At 44.2% G+C, this 17,389-nt stretch overlaps 1 protein-coding gene across 5 annotated transcripts in view; it reads left to right on the forward strand.

Annotated features, from left to right (window-relative positions):
• FMNL1 (formin like 1) overlaps positions 1-17,389 on the forward strand; it is an 86,725-nt gene that overhangs the window by 24,277 nt on the left and 45,059 nt on the right. The window contains exon 1 of one of the 5 annotated variants that reach the window (XM_074224360.1): positions 8,867-9,293. The exons of 1 other annotated variant lie outside the window; for it this stretch is intronic. In XM_074224360.1, the coding sequence (XP_074080461.1) occupies positions 9,165-9,293 (129 nt within the window). In that variant the 5' untranslated portion in view covers positions 8,867-9,164. Of the gene's footprint in view, positions 1-8,866; positions 9,294-17,389 lie in introns of those variants that run through there. 3 more of the 5 variants (XM_074224358.1, XM_074224361.1, XM_074224359.1) reach the window with 3 other exon arrangements.

A 17,389-nucleotide genomic window follows, 5' to 3' on the forward strand; every position in this document is an offset into this window, starting at 1 on the left:
GCTCAGCATCAGTTCATGCAAATTTTTCCAGGCTATTCTGAAGTCCCATCTCTCATGATTTCTTATAGAATGATGGTGTTCCAACATATTTATATACCACAATTTGTTCAGCTATTTCCCAATTGATGGGTATTCCCTCAATTTCCAATTCTTTGCCACTATGAAAAGAGGTGCTATATATATGTATATATATATATAGCCATATATATGTACCATATATATATGTATATATACATATATATATATATATATATGGTTTTTTTTAGGGTTTTTTTTTGCAAGGCAATGGGGTTAAGTGGCTTGCCCAAGGCCACACAGCTAGGTAATTATTATTAATTGTCTGAGGTTGGATTTGAACTCAGGTATTCCTAACTCCAAGGCCAGTGCTCTATCCACTGCGCCACCTAGCCGCCCCTATATATGGGTTTTTACCCTTTTTTGGGATATAGATCTAGTAATGGTATTGCTAGACTAAAGGGTATGCACATTTTTATTGCCCTTTGAACATAATTCCAAATTTGGAGTTGACATTTTGAATCCAATATAAGCCTTTCTATATGTTCCTAGTAAATTTCATCTTATTATGTTCAGTCCATTGTTCTTGGCTTTTTGGACTCTGACTTGTCATTCAAGATACTTAACTATCTAAGTTTTGTGTCTTCAAAAATTTTAAGTTTGTGAACTATATCATTATTAAAATATTTTATAAAAAATATCCAGGGCTCTTTTTGACTGTTTTCTGCCCTATCTCCCACCTATGAAGATCCTGTTCATTTTCTAGGACCCAGCTTAAGCTCTTCCCAGATGTCCATTGAGTCAAAGAACCCGATCATAAAATGGTCTTCTCACACCTTTAGAACTTAGACTGCCCATCACGTGGAGCTCTGTCTACTGGGACCCTCAGTCCACATTGACTTTCTAAAAGTTAAGTATTTACTCTGGCTATCAGAGAACCCATCTATAAATGTTGCCTAGACTACCTCCTTCCCCCATCCTCCTCTGCTTCTGTGACTGCCCCTGAAGGTTTGACTTAAACCTTACTGTTCAAGTCAGGCATTAATCTAAGGGATGAAACTGAATTTGTTTGGTTAGCAAATATCACTCAAAATGCCAAAATATGATGCCAGTGGTCCAAATACAGTTTATGAACTTTCTGTGCCCTTCCCTATTATCAATTCTCAACTTCCCATGGTTATATATTCAAAGATTTGGCATAATGTGATGACATTTTTTGTTCTATATAGCAGAAAGTGAAAGGAAATAAATCATGCAATCTTTTATGTAAAGACCTCTGCCTCCAGCCATCTCCTAAATTTCCCCCTTCTGCTCCTAGATCTTCAGGTGTGACTGGGGGTTTTCTGATCATATGCACCTATGGGAAAAGATTTACTTTATCATAGATCATTTAAAAAAGAGAGAGAAAATGGCATTCATAATAGATGGCAATCTTGGAACTTAGTATCTTTTCTGTCTCTGTATGGTCTTCCAAGGAGGCTCCTGTGTATGATACATGATTTAGAATTTCAGTGCAAGATCAATCACTGGATGCGTACATCTCTGGATATGACAGCATCAACCCCTAAAGTCAAAGCCCTGTAGTTCATTGTCCCCTTAATGGTCCCCTGGAAGCCTGAATCCAAAGTCAGTGGAAGGAAGGGAGAAAGCCAGTTATGGACCCGAGTCCATGTGGTCCTGGGCAAGCTAGTTCATCCCCCATAAGCCTCAGTTTCCTTATTTATAAAATGAGGAGTTTGCTGGCTTGAATCCACTTGGGTTAGGATATTTTCCACTGTTATGGAATTATAGTCCTATGGCTAGAAGGAACCTCTAAGGTTATCTGTTCCATTCCTCAGTTTATATGAGGAAACTATGTCCCAGGGAAACTATACCTAAGGTCACACAGGACCTAACATTCAAAGTCCAGAGTTAATACAGTATTTACTGTTTTTTTTCCTTTGTTTTTTTTTCAAGGCATTGGGGTTAAGTGGCTTGCCCAAGGTCACACAGCTAAGTAATTATTAAGTGTCTGAGACTAGATTTGAACCCAGGTCCTCTTGACTCCAGGGCTGGTGCTTTATCTACTGCACCACCTAGCCGCCCCCAGTATTTACTGTTTGTGTTGTTTTCTCTTTGGCAGTCTTAGTTTCAGTGGCCTTCCTCTGTCAAACTTCCTGGGTCCTTGATTTCCCTTTATTTTTATTTATTTATTTATTTTAGGTTTTTGCTTAGGCAAAGGTTAAGTGGCTTGCCCAAGACCACACAGCTAGGTAATTATTAAGTGTTTGAGACCAGATTTGAACCCAGGTACTCTTGATTCCAGGGCCCGTGCTTTATCTACTACACCACCTAGCTGCCCCTGATTTCCCTTTAAATATGAAGTGCTGAAGAAGTATCTGGTACAATGACATGTATACTTTTTGTTTCCTTCAATGGAATGTAATAGCAGGAATTATTTTGTTTTGGTCTCTGTATCTCCAGTTCCTTGCAAAGTGCCTCCCACTCAGTTTTGTTATTCTTCAGTCTTGTCTGACTCTTCATGATCCCATTTTGGACTGTTCTTGAAAAAGATACTGGAGTAGTTTGCCATTTGCTTCCTCAGGAAAGAATGACCTATGAAGAAACTGAGACAAACAAGGTAAGTGACTTACCTAGGGTTACAAGCTAGGAAATGATAGATTTGAACTCATGGAGTTTAGCCTTCCTGATCCCAAGCCCAGTTCATTGTGCCACCTTGCTGCCCCTAGTACCCAGTAGTTGATTAATTAATGCTGATTGGATGAATGAATACATGAATGTACAAAGCTCAGAGAAGTTTCACCTCCTTGGACTTTCTGGGTTTCCTACACCAGAGTGTATCTAGATGAAACTCAGACACTACCCACCATGGCCATCACTGTCATCATCAATTAGTCAACTAAGGACTGTAAATATAAACCTTATTCAGATTGCATAAAGAATATTATATTGCATTCTGGCTACTGTAAGCATATTTTTAAAAAAATATTTTTAACAGCCAAGATCTTCCTCTTCTCTAACCCTCCTCCCTACTTCCCAAACAAGAGCATAAGAACAACAAAACCCATTATGAAAATATGTAGTCAATAAAGACACAGTTAAGTAGTACAGAGGATAGAGCACTGGGGTTGGAATTAGGAAGATTCATTCTAATGACTCTAGCTGTGTGACCCTGGGCAAGTCACTTAATACTGTTTACCTCAGTATCCTTATCTGTAAAATGAGTTGGAGAAGAAAATGACAAGTCACTCTAGTATCTTTCCAAGAAGATCCCAAATAGAAGGTCACAGAGTCAGACAAGACTGAACTGACCGAACAACGACAAATAATCAATAAAAACAAAATTTGTCTCATTTTGCATTGAGTACTCTAATAATCTTGACAAGCTGGAGGATCCAGAGGAAGGTGACTTGCATGCTGAGAAAACTAGAAAACTAGAGAGGAAGTATTCAGAAGATCAGCTGAAGGCAGTGGGAATGTTTAGCCTGGAAAATAGAGGTCCTTTAGGGATCATGGTAGCTATCTTCAAGTATTCAAGAAACTGTCACATTCAAGAAGGTTTTGAGTCTTTCTGTTTGACCCCAGAAAGTAGAATTAGGAATAATGGGTAGGAGTTTCAGGCTTAGGTTTTAGGTTCTTTTCAGGGAAAAACTTCCTCACTATTTGTGCTATCTAAAAGTGAACCAGGCTGGCTTGAAAGGTTATGAGAGCTCCATCTCTGGAATTCTTCAAGCAAGGCTTAGAGTCCATTTGTCTGAATAGTTGTAGAGGTCATCCCTAGTCTGAGAATTGCCTCCGAGGTCCCTCCCAGCCTGGAAATTCTGTGATTCTGTGAACAGAATACTGACACTTTATATTTGCATATCCTTTCACAGTTTACAATGTGTTTCCAAATTATCTTCATTGCCACTGTGTGAAACAGAGATGGGCAATTCTCAAACTTTCTTTTTCAAGAGGCAATCAAGGGTACGTGACTTACCCAGGGTCACAGCTAGGTTGGATTTGACCTCAAGTCTTCCTGATTCCAGGTCTTGCACTCTCTATCTACTGCACCATCCAACTATCCCACCAAGGATATTTTACAGATAAAAGATGGACTGGGCAATTTGGTGCCACAGTATGTTAAAAGACCTAGACAAAGTCTTGAAGTACATTGGATAGCACCCCTGTTCAGGATTAATTGATTCAGGGGAAAAAATGAACAAGAGTGGTATAGAATGAGGTTCATTTTGCTCAAAGAAGTTAAAATGTGAAAGTGGCAGCAACCCAGTAAGATTAACCTGTGTCTTTTAATGACACTGAAAAACTGGGTCTCCCTGACCTTGCTCTTCACAAATCCGTATGTTGGATAGTAGACCTTCTCTTCCCAGAAGGGGGCAGCACAGAACCATTATTGGCGGAGTGAGACTTTTCAGGAGTAGGAGAGGTTTGTCTGCTTCATTAAAAAAAGTTATACCATCCACCCGACCAAAGAGAGAGGACCTAGTGGGAGAAAGGAGAGGATGGAGGATCCTGAGGCCCAGGAAAGTTAAAGAGTTTACCTCTTCATATCTAAACAACCATTTGTCAGGCCATCAGTATCTCCCTTTGAAATTATCTTTTATGTAAAGTGGTGAAAAGAATTAAGTCAAAGAATCTGGGTTCTACCACTTTAAAAAAAAAGTATTCATATGACCTTGGTCAAGACTTGTGTCAGCTTCCTAAACTTCAGTTTACTTATCAGTAAAATGAGATTGAATTGGGACTCTAAGGTCCTGTGGATCTCTAAATTTATGATTCTATGAGCCTTTAGATTCCCTTTGCCATTATACTAGTCCAGGGCCTCTCTTCTGAACTATTGTCATAATCTCTGATCTTCCCATCTTCAGTTTCACCTTCTTCCAACAAGGTGGCTGGGTGGTATAGTGGATTTATCACAGGTTGTGGAGCTAGGAAGACCTGAGTTCAAATCAGTCACTTACTAGCTGTGTGACTAGCTGGGCAAGCCGCTTACTTTGTCCTCTTCATTTTCCCAAAGGAGCAGTAACAGGACCTATTATTAGATAACAGGATCCCAAGTATGGGACCATAGCAGGTATTCCTGAGACAATATATAGTTCCTTGCTGTTTTTCTACCTTCCATGTTACCTCCTAGTGTTGCTTCAAATACTTATAAATAAAGCCATTTATCACCTTGTACTAGTCAGTGCCAAATAAAAGCTTGTTGCCTTCTGGTTGGACCATCCCACCACTCCCATGTCAACATTTCCAAAACACTTATATGAACATCCCAGCCTCTGCTCAGAAGCCTTTGCCTATTGTGTGTTGAATATAATGCAGACTCCTTCAAGGCCTTCCAAGCTCTGGCTCCAGTTTCCAGATGTAATTTTCATTAGACTCTACCCTTATGTAACTTATGTTCTAATGAGTGTAAATTGTCCAGCATTCCATATCCTTCCCCATCATTTCTCAGGCTGCTCAGTCCCCTCAGAATGTTCTCATCCTCTGTCTCTGACCTGAGAAATATTAATCTTCTTTCAACCGTGAATCTAGCTCTTAGAATCTAAGACTTAGCTCAAATGCCTATTCCTCCATGAAGTTTTCTCATATTTCTGGCAGCACTTACCACATTCTACCATATGTTACCATTGTTTATGCCTTTAATATTACACACTAATTGTAGACTCTTTGAAGGACTGAAATAAGCCTTCATAAGCCTCCTCTTTCCTGCCCTTATCTTCCAGGTAATAGTTTCTCCTTCAAATAATCTTATATTAACTTATCTGGGTTTGGTTCTATAATTAGTTTCGACCCCTTTCTAGACTCAGCAGACCACAAGGGGCAATGATTAGATTTTAGTGCAAGGTTGGAAGGTATCTAGGATTTCAGCAGATCCCTAGTGTTTTCCAGAGGAATTTTTGTTTGTCTCTCCAGGAATGTGTTGGGAGATATCCCATCTAATTGTTACTGGAGTTTATGATGACTATTGTCCAACGACCTTGGCAGTTGAAGGAGTCACCTCAGGTCAGCAGGGCACTCATCTAGCCAACTCTAGACTTCAAGGAAACCATGGTTCTGACCTTCAATTTTCCCAAATCTATATGGAATCTCTTTTCCTGACTCCTAATATGAATTCTTATTTGTGATTCTGTAATAGTTGTGGAGAGAGGGAGAGTGAAGTGTGGGCTCTTGTCTCCACTTATTTTCAGAGCTTCTCAGGACTGCCTTCCTCTCTCCCGATGCTAATTTAGGGAAATTTTTTAAAAGTTCCCCCCCCCCCCTGTTTTTACTCAAGTAGTAAAAAAGAATACAGACCTGAAAGGCACCTTGTAGAGAATCTTGTCAATGTTCAAAGAATTGAGATTTCATCTATGTGAGTCCTCCCTCTGGCTATGGAAGAGTACAACCTTTCTACTGCATCATGGCTGAACTTTGAGGAAACTAATCAAAATAAAACTTCTACCTATAGTCACCATAGTGAAGACCCTAACTCTGAGGTCTCCCCTCCTCCCACCCCCCTTCTCATAGTTAGGTGGTGCAGATAGAATTGCAAATCTGAAGTCAGAAAGCTCAAATATTATCTCATTTGATCCTCATAACAATCTTGGAAGGTAGGTGCTCTTATAAGGAATCTGAAAATTGTGTAACCCCGAGCAAGTTCCTTAACCACAATTTCCCTAATTGTAAAATTGGGATCAAATGAGAGAATATTGGTCAAGAGCCTAGTATACTACCCAGCACAGGTGCTACATAAATGTTAGTTATCATCATTAAGGTTTTCCAGCTTGATAAAACCTGTCAGAGCTTGATTTTTCCACTGGGTCATCTTCATGGTAGTTACCTAAGGCATCATAGTAGAACTCTAGTAGAGGCATCTAATTACATTTTTTCATTTTTCTGAGAAAGAACTGAGATTTTTAGATGTTGAGAAACCAGGGACTGATCATCAGATGGGATGGGGGGAGGAGGAGGAAGAGGAATGGAATCAGAATTCATATCAGACTCAGCCTGTAAGACCTCTAAGAGCCTTCTGATTCTGAGACTCTTCTGATTCCAGTTCCAATTAGCTAGGTCCTGTAAACCCTATTACCTTCAGCATGAGTAGCTGGGCAATAGTAGGATTAGAGGAGGGTCCTGGAGTCCCACGGTCAGTTAATAAACAATTATTAAGAACTGGGGATACAAAAGGAAGCAAGAGACAATCCCTGTCCCCATTGAGTTTACAATCTAATGGAGCTTACAACAAGCAAACATATACGTTACAAGCAAGGCAAATATGGAATAAAAAGGACATAATTAAAAGAGGGAAGGCACTAGAACTAAGAGGGGTTAGACTTCCTTATTAAATGGGATTTTGGTGGAGACTTGAAGTCAGTAGAAGGAGAAGAGGAGGGAGAGCTGTGCAGGGATGGGGAACATCCAGTGAAAATGCCTGGACCTGAGAGATGAGGTATCTTGTTCATTGAACAACCGGGAAAGAGATTAATGGAGAAGATATGTTGGGGAGTAAATATTAAGAAGCCTGGAGAGGTAGAAGGGGACTAGGTTATGAAGGGTTTGAATGCCATACTGAAGATATTTGATCCTGGAGGGAATAGGGAGCCATTGGAGTTTACTGAGGCGGGGAGGAAGAGGTGACATGGTTAGAACTGTGTTGTAAGGAAAATCTCTTTGATGAGAGACTAAAGGCAGCAGACCAACACGTTGCGCTGCCATTCCCACCCGACCCCACCCCCACCCCTTATATCATAACCAGTCCAAGGTGGGGCAGATGATAGGCAGTTCCTAGGAAAAAGATGCTCCAGTCAGGGTAGGCAGCTGTGACTGTCTTTGAGGGTCTGTTCCAACTCCACCCTGCAGCTTGGCAGGCTCGACCTTAATCGATCTATCAGTCAACTCTGTCCCTTTTCCTTGGCAGTATGCCATGCCTGGAATCCTCTCCGTTCTCACCTCTGCTTCCCAGTTTCATTCATTGAAGGCTCAAACCCCACCTCCAGCCGGAGGTCCTCTGCGGCTCCTGCCTTCTGTCCGAGATGTCCTCCCCCTGTGAGTAGAGCTATCTATCTATCTGCGCCTACAGCGTGGTTTGCATTGTGTTCTCCCCATTAGCCCCTGGACAGAGATGCTGTGCCAGAGCTTGTCACAATGCCCGATGTGGAATCAATCTGAACAACTCCTGGGCAGGCTGTCACACCTCTCCTTCAGGTCAGGCACTAGGCTCACTTCTGAGATTATAAATACAAAAAAAAAAAAAAAAAAAAAAAGGAGAAAACACCGTTAATCTCAAAGCGTCTGTATCCTGGAGAGAAGTCCTGTGAGTCTACCCGGAGCCTGGGAGGAGAACCCTGAGAGGCAGAGCGCCAGCCCGGGGAGGCTGAGGAGGGGTCAGGAAAGGCTCTGGGGGCTAGAGATGCTGGAGGGAGGGGAGGGGTGCAGAGTGAGAGGAGCAGGCAGTGGATCCGGCGGGGTCCGCAGGGGGTCCCCCAGAGCTCGGGGAAGAGGTTGCTGAGTCTGGGCGCTTCCAGGGAGCCCCCATTCCTCCGGAATGAGTGGCCGGGGAAGGGGGAGGGGGAGCGGGCTGAGGCGGAGGACCGCTGTCCGGCCCAGTCCCGGCCTCCCCCTCCCCGCCGGGCCCCAGGTACCCCCCCCCCCCCCCCCGGCCTGCGCCCTGCCCTGCCGCTAGTCCCCGCCCCCTCCCAACCTTGGCCCCTCGCGGACCCGAGCAAAGAGAGGTTTTAGGACCCTGAGGCGGCGGCGCCGGAGCCACGGCGCGGCCCGGCCGCCCGACTCCCCGCTCCCTCTCCGGCAGGTGGATCCCCCTCGGCGGGCCATGGCTCCCCGGGACCCCGAGCCCCCGCCCCCCGGGCCGGGCCGCGCCCTGCCCCCGGGCCCCCGCCCCCCCGGGGCTGGGTGCGCAGTGAAATGCGGTCTGGCTGTGCGCGCAAAGGGAAGGAGCCCAGAAGTTGGGCGATCGCGGAGGGGGAGCCGCGCCGGCAGCCTGCGCGCGTCCTGCCGCCCCCACCGCGCCCAGCGCCAGCCCTCGGCCCGGCTGGACGGGACGCCCGCCCCGGGCACCATGGACTGAGCGCCCCGCGGCTCGGGAGCCCCCGCCGCCGGGAAAGCTGGATTTCGGAGCCTGGAGGCGCCTGGCGGGCTGGGTGGGCAGCAGCATGGGCAACGCGGCGGGCAGCGGGGACCACCCCCCGGCCGCGGCCGCGCCGCCGCACAAGCCGCCCGCAGCCCCCAGGCAGCCCATGCCCGCGGCCGGCGAGCTGGAGGAGAGGTTCAGCCGCGTGCTGGTGAGTGCGCGCGGCCGGGGCCGCCGGGGACCCCCGCGCCCGCCGCCGCCCCAAACTTTGCTTCCTCTCCTGACTTTTGCCTCCATCCCCCCCGCCCGAGGGCTGCGGTCCGGAGGGGACCCGCCCCCCGCCCCCCAGGCGCCCCCCACGGTCCCGGCCCAGCCCGGCCTCCTAGACGCTAGGCGGGTCAGGGGAGGTCAAGGCCGCGCAGTGGCTCGGGCGCCATGGGCTGCAAAGGGTTACAGAGGCGGGCAGCCCCCCGAGCATCCCCGTGCCGGCCCCCTTCATTCCCGCCCGGGATCCCACCGGCCGGTGCTGTCCCGGGCCGGGGCCGGGCCGGGGCCGGGGGACTGGCCCCCTTTCCCTTCTCCCCACCCCCTCCACCCGAGAGCTCGGGAGCCCTTCTCCAGGCCAGCCCCCTCAACCCTTGGAGGCATTGAGGGGGGGCAGCAGACCCTGTCTCTCAATGTCAGAGGGCTCTACATCCCCCATTTGGGGGTGAGAAGGCAGCGAAAAGGATTGGATGCTTCAGGGAGAACGTTGGCAGCAAGGGATTGGCAGGAGAAGGCTTGAGTGCTTGGAGGGTGGGGATGAAGAAAGGTGAGGGAAACTAGACTCTCCCTTGAAAGCTTGGGACCCAGAAATCTGGTAAAGGGGGTGGTGGGAGTAGGGTAGGGCAGCAGGAGAAGAGTGACTCCAGAAAAGGAGCTGATCTACTCTCACTATTCACCTGGGTTCTAGTCCCAGGTCTGACATTAGCTATGTGACCTTGGGTCTCAGTTTCCTCATCTCTTAATTTTTTTTTTTTTTTGTTTGGACATAAAGATCAAAGTAATAAAAAAAAATGATGGATTTGAAGTCAGAGAGTCCGAATTTGAATGTTGCTTACTACCCTGCCTGACCTTGGACCGGAGACATTTTGTCTCCTCGGCCTCAATTTCCTCTTATTCGTAAAATAAAGGGTTGCTACTAGATGACTTCCTTTCTAGGTCTAACTCTCTGAGGTCCCTTTCAAGGGTGACATGTCACTCCCTTGAAAGGGAGACATGATTCTTAGATTCTCTGACCCGTCTTCTCCCAGGTTCTGTTTGAACCACCAATTGCTGGGGACCTGGCCTTCTCCTCTCCCTTAGAGAATAAAATCGATGGGGGGTGGGGGGGGGTGGAAAAGAAGAAAAAGAAGTAGGATTATGCCTGGATATAATTGAGCTTGGGGCAGGATCTCTCAGTAATGTGGTAAGTCCCTCCAGGGACCTAGCCTGTGACAGTCTTACATGTGCTAATGCTTAGACCACAGCCTATATGGACAGCTTCCCAAGAATGTTTCAAAAGAAGCAGGTTACTTCAATGCTCTTGAGTACATGCTGTCAGGTATTTGACTTTCCTCTTCCTTATCTGCTCACATTCCTTCTTAGACTAGAGGAGATTGTAGGGGCTGGGCCCAGGGGCTGTTAGTGTGAAACCAACCAGTTTTGGATTATTAGCTTTTTACTTGGATATCTGTGGGAGTAAGAAAGGGAGTTGGAAGGGATCTTCTGAAATTCCCAGTCCCATTTAACCTCAGATCTCCCAATGTTAGTGCTGGGGGCATCTCAGAGATCATCTCTTCCATTTCTTTTATAACTTCCCCATTCATTCACTCAGGATTGGAGCACCTGCTACATACCAGAGTAGATCATTTTTAAGGCTCTTCAGTAATGGTTCTATTTCTATAGTCCTATGTGATCAATGTTGCCCACTCCTTTCCCCTTCCTTGATTTCCCTTCCCTCATCTCACCCCATTTATCAACAAGTCATGGGATGGACCATTTAATTTTTCCACTCTTCTCCCTTGGGGAATAGGATTGCTGGGTAGAGATAAAGTCAGAAGCAGGAGAGGACCCAGAGGAGAATTTCCAGGTGCATCCCGAGAGGAGGAGAATCATCTTGATATATAAAATCTTTTCCTTACAACTATGCAAGGGAGGTAGAAGTCTTCAGCTGCTTTTTACTGGGAAGTTAAGTGATTTGTCTGAGGCCACACCCAAGTGCTAAAATCTTAGATTTAAAGCCCAGATTTCAATCTTGCCCAACCCCCACCCTTTTGAAAAAAATAAAAAAAACACCTTTTGGTTTTACATCACCTATATTTCAGAATATATACCTCTACCCAGCAACCATTCTTTGTAAACAAAGATTAAAAAAGAAAGAGGAAGAAAAGTCATTCACCGACTACGTCAACTGTGCCTGACATCTGGTACAATATTCCAAATCTACAGCTTGCCACCCCCCAAAGGCTTATTTTCCCAACTCTTCTCTAGGGCCAAGTTTCAACTCTTTCATTTAAAAAATGAATTCTGATTGGTAACTTTTGTTTTTACATTGCCTAGATTTTCCTCCTGATCTCTCTCCTTCCCCTCCCAGAGAGCCATCCCTTATCACAAAGAATATTTTTTATTTAAAGAGGAAAAAAAAAAAGGGTGGGAAAGCCAGCAAAACTGATCAACACACTGGAAAAAGAAATCTTAGTTTTTGTGGAGGAAGAAACTGAGTCTCAGGGAGGGAAGTGATTGACCAAGGGCACATAACATGAACTGAGACTTGAATTCAGGTCCTCCTGCTCCAAATCTATTGCTCTTTAACAATACTTTTCCAGGAACCAATAACTGGTAATAACACTTGCTCTGCAGATCTGGGGGAACCACATAATCTTTTTTGTTTGTTTGTTTATTTGTTTGTTTGTTTTTTTAGTTTTTACAATGCAATGGGGTTGAGTGGCTTGCCCAAGGCCACACAGCTAGGTAATTATTAAGTGTCTGAGGTCTGATTTGAACTCAGGTACTCCTGACTTTAAGGTCAGTGCTCTATCCACTGCACCACCTAGCCACCCCCCACATAATCTTTTTAAAAAAAATAACTTTTATTGCTACATTTTGTTTTTGTATCATCCATATTTCCTTCTGTATTTCTCTTTTCATCCTGTCCCAGAAAGCTATAGAGTATGAAGAAAGGAAAAAAAAAGTTCTGAAAAACTGAGCAATATATCAAAAAAACTCTGTAAAGTTATATTCAATATTCCAGACCCATAGCTATCCCATAGACATGTAGGTGATGGAGTAGTTTGGAAGATTAAGCCTGGAATCATGAAGACTGGAGTTCCAGTGTGTTCTCTATTACTATCAGTGTGACCCTGGGCAAGTCATTTAACCTCTGTCTGTCCTAGTTCTCTCATTTGTAAAATGGGGAATCATGATAACATCCACTTTTCAGGATTGTTGTGAGGACCAAATGAGATATTATTTGTAAAGCTCTTATTCAATGGCACATAGGCACAAAGGCAAATAATAAATGTTTATTTCTTCCTTTCCCACCCCAACAGTTCATCAAAGGAGGAGGGGGTTGATCTCATGTACCTGGGGCCAAAATGAATCACAGCATCTAATCCTCACCAGTGATCCCTCTCTTCTTCTTCCTTTTACCCAAAGCCACTCTCGTGCTAGCCCCCAAGGGTGGAGAGTAGATCTTTTGGTAGGCTTAGAGGCTGATTATACAACCCACTACATTAAATTAAATCAAATGTTCTAAATGATGAGGAGCTGTGTCATGGTTCTTTCCAAACAATGAATGAATTAGAAATTATTAATGTTTGGTTTTAGCCCAATGCATTAGGATATTATTGTCCGGATATAATTTCCCAATTCTGTTTGTAAAACTCTTTTTAATGGTAAATGGAATCGGTCATTAGATATACAGATTGACCTGGAAGTGTGAAGTCTTGGATACTTGTGGATAGTGGAAGCAATAGATAGAAATGTTAGTGGTTAGAGATATTATCTGTCTTCTATATATATTCTTTCCTGAGAGTTCCCTGATGTGGCAAGGAGTAAGATCTGAAAGATAGTCTTATTAGTGATGATAGATACAGAGTTCAGCTGTTTCAGTGATTTTTATGTTGTATCCAACTCTTCCTGACCCCATTTGGGGTTTTCTTGGCAGAGATACTAAGATAGTTTGTCATTTCCTTCTCCAGTTCATTTTACAGATGAGGAACTTGAGGCAGACAGGATGAAGTGATTTGCCCAAGCTCACACAGCTAGTAAGTATCTAGGGATTTTAGAGGCATTATTGTCCAACCCCCTCATTTTCCAATTGAGTAAACTAAGATAAAGCTTTGAGTGATTTGCCCAGAACCATACAGCTAGTAAGTATCTGAGGCTGGATGTGAATGAACCTTCTGGGATTTACTCATGTGATGGAATCTACCTCTTAGAATTTCCCGGTATAATAGAATCTATAGGCCTCCAGACTGTCAGAAGTGGGAGGGACCAGAGATCCTTTCACACTTTTTGTAACTGAGAAAACACTAGGCCCAGAAGGAGGGATTGACTAAGGTCACTCAGCTAGCTAGTGAAACAGTGATGACTAAGGAGGGTTGGAGGGGATGGAAGGATGAAGTCAGGACACAGACAGAAGAGTGTAGGGACATGTGTAACAGTGCAGATTAATCCTGGATCCTGCCAACTCTGTTCTCATGAGAGAATTCAGACCTCAAAGTGATTGTGATTCTCTCAGGATTTTTGCTGACCAGTGGGAGGAAGCGGTTTAGCCTTGCAAGTTAGAGTCACCTAACCTGTGTCCAGGTGCATTGTGCATTTACAGCCTGGCACTTGAGGAAGGAATCTGATACTTGGTTTAAGATCAGCTTTTAGGGGTTTGGGGAATAGGGAGTATATTTTACTAAAATAAAGAGTATGCCAGGAACATTGTGCTATTTTTTGTTTCAGTCATGTCTAAGTCTTCCTGACCCCATTTGGGATTTTCTTGGCAAAGATAGCAGTTTGCCATTTCCTTCTCTAGCTCATTTTACAGATGAGGAAACTGAGTCAAATAGGGTTAAGTGACTTGCCCAGGGTCACATAGCTAGCATATATCTGAGACCAGATTTGAAATCAAGAAGATGAGACTTCCTGTCTACAGACCCAGTTCTCTTTTCACTCTACCACCTAGCCCTCCCACTGTACTAAAGGTTTTACAAATATTATTTCATTTGAAGATCTCCAGTGACTATAGCTTAATCTGTATTGTGACTGTGTGTGTGTGCGTGTGTGTGTGTGTGTGTGTGTGTGTGTGTGTGTGTGTGTGTGTGTTCCTTTTGGGTTTAAATCCAGGCTCAAATGCTGTTTGATTCTGTTGAGTTCTTTCTTGATCTATGATATCGTTGACTCAATAACTTCTAAGACCAGGTCTAACTATCAAACCATTCCTATTCTGGATCTTAGGGCCTGGTTTCTTTTCTACAGAAGGAGGGCAGAGGGCTAATGGAGGGACCTCCCCGCCTTAAAAGTCACAAAATGTCAGGTACTCTTGAGGCAGGGAAGTAAGTGTGTGAGAGATAAGGAAGTTAGCTGAAGAAAAATGATCCAGTAGGTAGGGGGTTTTCAGTGTTCCTGAACGTCAGTCACTTCCTCCTGTTCACCGCCCCCCCCCCCCCCCCATCACTCCTGCCTCATCCCCATCCCAAGTCAGGCTACCTAAACTGATGCTCGTCATCCATCACACAGCCTGGCTAGAACACCCATGTCCTTAAATGGGACCTGGGTCAGCTCTCATCCTCATTTTTCTTGTGGACCTTTTCTTTCCACTCTCCTTCTCCTCCCCCAAACACCAGTCAGACTTCTTGAGGCACCAGTCCACCTAAGGCAGCTGAGTTATCCCTTTGTGTATTGGAAAGATCATCAGTCCCAAGACCACACTATAAATCCTGGTCTCCAGCATTAACTATGGTTTCTCCATCTATAAAATGGATCCCGGTGTTACATACATAAAACTGGTCTTGGAGCCAGGAAGACTGGGTGTAAGTCTTGGTACACATATCATCTGGGTGACCCCTTTATGGGTCAGTTCCCCAGGCAACTAACTCTCTAAGACAATATATAACAGATAAACTGCTTATTTGCTTTAGTAAAGGGGTTTTCCCACACTGGGGGATCTCTAAATTGGTGAATTCTCAAGTCTTTCCCCCAGTTAATACTAATTAATACTAATACCTTCACTACCTTAAATATTGTTTCTGTTTGAGTTGCTCTTATTGTCATCATCATCATCATCATTATCATCATCATTATTATCACCATACAGCCCAGAGGCACCATCTGCTGTTTCCTTAGTCTCATGTAACCTGTCTTCTGTCCTTCTAAGGCCCTTGTTTCTGTGTAGCTGTGAAAATAGTGCCTAAATTGAGGGGAATTACCATCCCTGAGGCTACATAGTGGGGTGCTGCTATTTAATATGTGGTGGGGAGGGAAAGGAGGAACAGATTGCAGGATGGGATTTCTGGCTGCTGCCTTAGCAACCGTAGAAGACCCAAACTGTTCCAAGGGTTCCAGTGATTTTTCAAAGCTCCATCTTTCTCTCTCCCCCTCACTCCTACTTGCATCCTCCTTCCAAAGGCAAAAAGTTGTGGAAAGATACCTCCAGGAATTTCCCCACTTTTGCACACCCCCTAGGATTTCTTTTTCTGCTCTAATGCGCTCATTCAAGGCCCCAGCCAAGCTTTAGTGGAACCCTGAACTGGTAATAGCCAGAAGAGGTATTCTTTTGTCCTAACCCTTTCAAAAGCTGCTTAACCTTGGGGAAATCACTTCCCCTCTGTCAGCATCTTCCTCCATAAAATGAGATTGGAAAGAATTGTGGGGAAAAATTGAAACAAAAAAAAAATTGACCATGAAGAAAAGCACTTATTAGGGTATAAAAATTTATTAATTACCTACCAGAAACCAAGTTAGAGATTTAAGTGATTACAATCACACGGATTGTAATTGTCTGAGGTCAGATTTGAATTCTGGTCTTCTGGTCTTCTGGAGTCCAGGGCTAGCACTTTTTCCTATTTCATAAGGGAAAGAACCCTTGCTAAATGATTCCCCCCCCCCTTCTTTAAAATTCTGTAACAAGGAACAGTTTGCTGGGTGATGGGGATAGGGATGGATTTGGAAATAAAAGTGATGTAAAAACTAAAGATAAATAAAAATGGAATATTTTTTTAGATGAATGGAATGAAGTCGTTGGGTTTTTTTTTTTTGCAAGGCAAATGGGGTTAAGTGGCTTGCCCAAGGCCACACAGCTAGGTAATTATTAAGTGTCTGAGACCGGATTTGAACTCAGGTACTCCTGACTCCAGGGCCGGTGCTTTATCCACTACGCCACCTAGCCGCCCAGTCACTGGTTTTTTTAAAGGCTCCTCTGGCTATCACATTTTGTGGATACCCTTTAGGAAGAGGAGGGCCCTTGCTGAAGAAGGGAAATATTGTTTATAAGTTTGTGTTCTCAGCTGTTGAAGCCTGGGGCTCATCTGGGACTAAACATGGGGTTGTTGGGGGTGGGGGAGGTATTCTAGTAGATATAGGCAGAACTCTGGCTCTGATTGCCAAAGGGAAGACCATTATTTCCATGTAACATGGGCATTTTTTATGTAGATTGGACAGTCACTAACCTCATAGTGTGTTAAGAATGGACTCAGTGTGAGGTAAAAAGAGTAAGGGTCCACAGAGGTGCCCAGTGGGGTGAGTGGGAACATAGGGTATAGTGGAGAAAGGGATGGATTTGGAGTCAGGAAAACCTGGATCCAAATCCAGGCTTGGACACTTACCAGCTGTTTGATCCTGTCAAGTCCCTTACCTCTTTGTGATTCAATTTCCTCATTTATTTTATTTTTTTCATAACTGACATTTTATTTTATTTTTTCAGTTACGTATTATGAAAGTTTTTCAACATTCATCAACATGCATATGCATATTTATAAGTTACATAATTTTCTTCCACCTTCCCTTCCTACCCTGTCCCCGCAACAGCAAACAGTCTGGTGAACATTGTACGTATACATTTTTGTTCAACGTGTTTACAGATTAGTCTTTTTTCTGTATGAGGAATTAGGGCTAAGGGAAAAGAAAGAAAACCATGAGAGAGGAAAGAAAAACATAACAGAAATTTTAAAAAAGTGATCCTAGTATTCATTCAGAGTCTGTAGGTTTTTCTTTGTTTTGTTTTTCTTCCTCTGGATGGGGATAGCATTGTCTATAACAGGTTTCCCAGGGTTGTTCTAGCTCTCTGAACTGCTGAGA

The sequence above is a fragment of the Macrotis lagotis genome, chromosome 2 (genome assembly GCF_037893015.1).
Source record: "Macrotis lagotis isolate mMagLag1 chromosome 2, bilby.v1.9.chrom.fasta, whole genome shotgun sequence".
Lineage (NCBI taxonomy): Eukaryota > Metazoa > Chordata > Mammalia > Peramelemorphia > Peramelidae > Macrotis > Macrotis lagotis.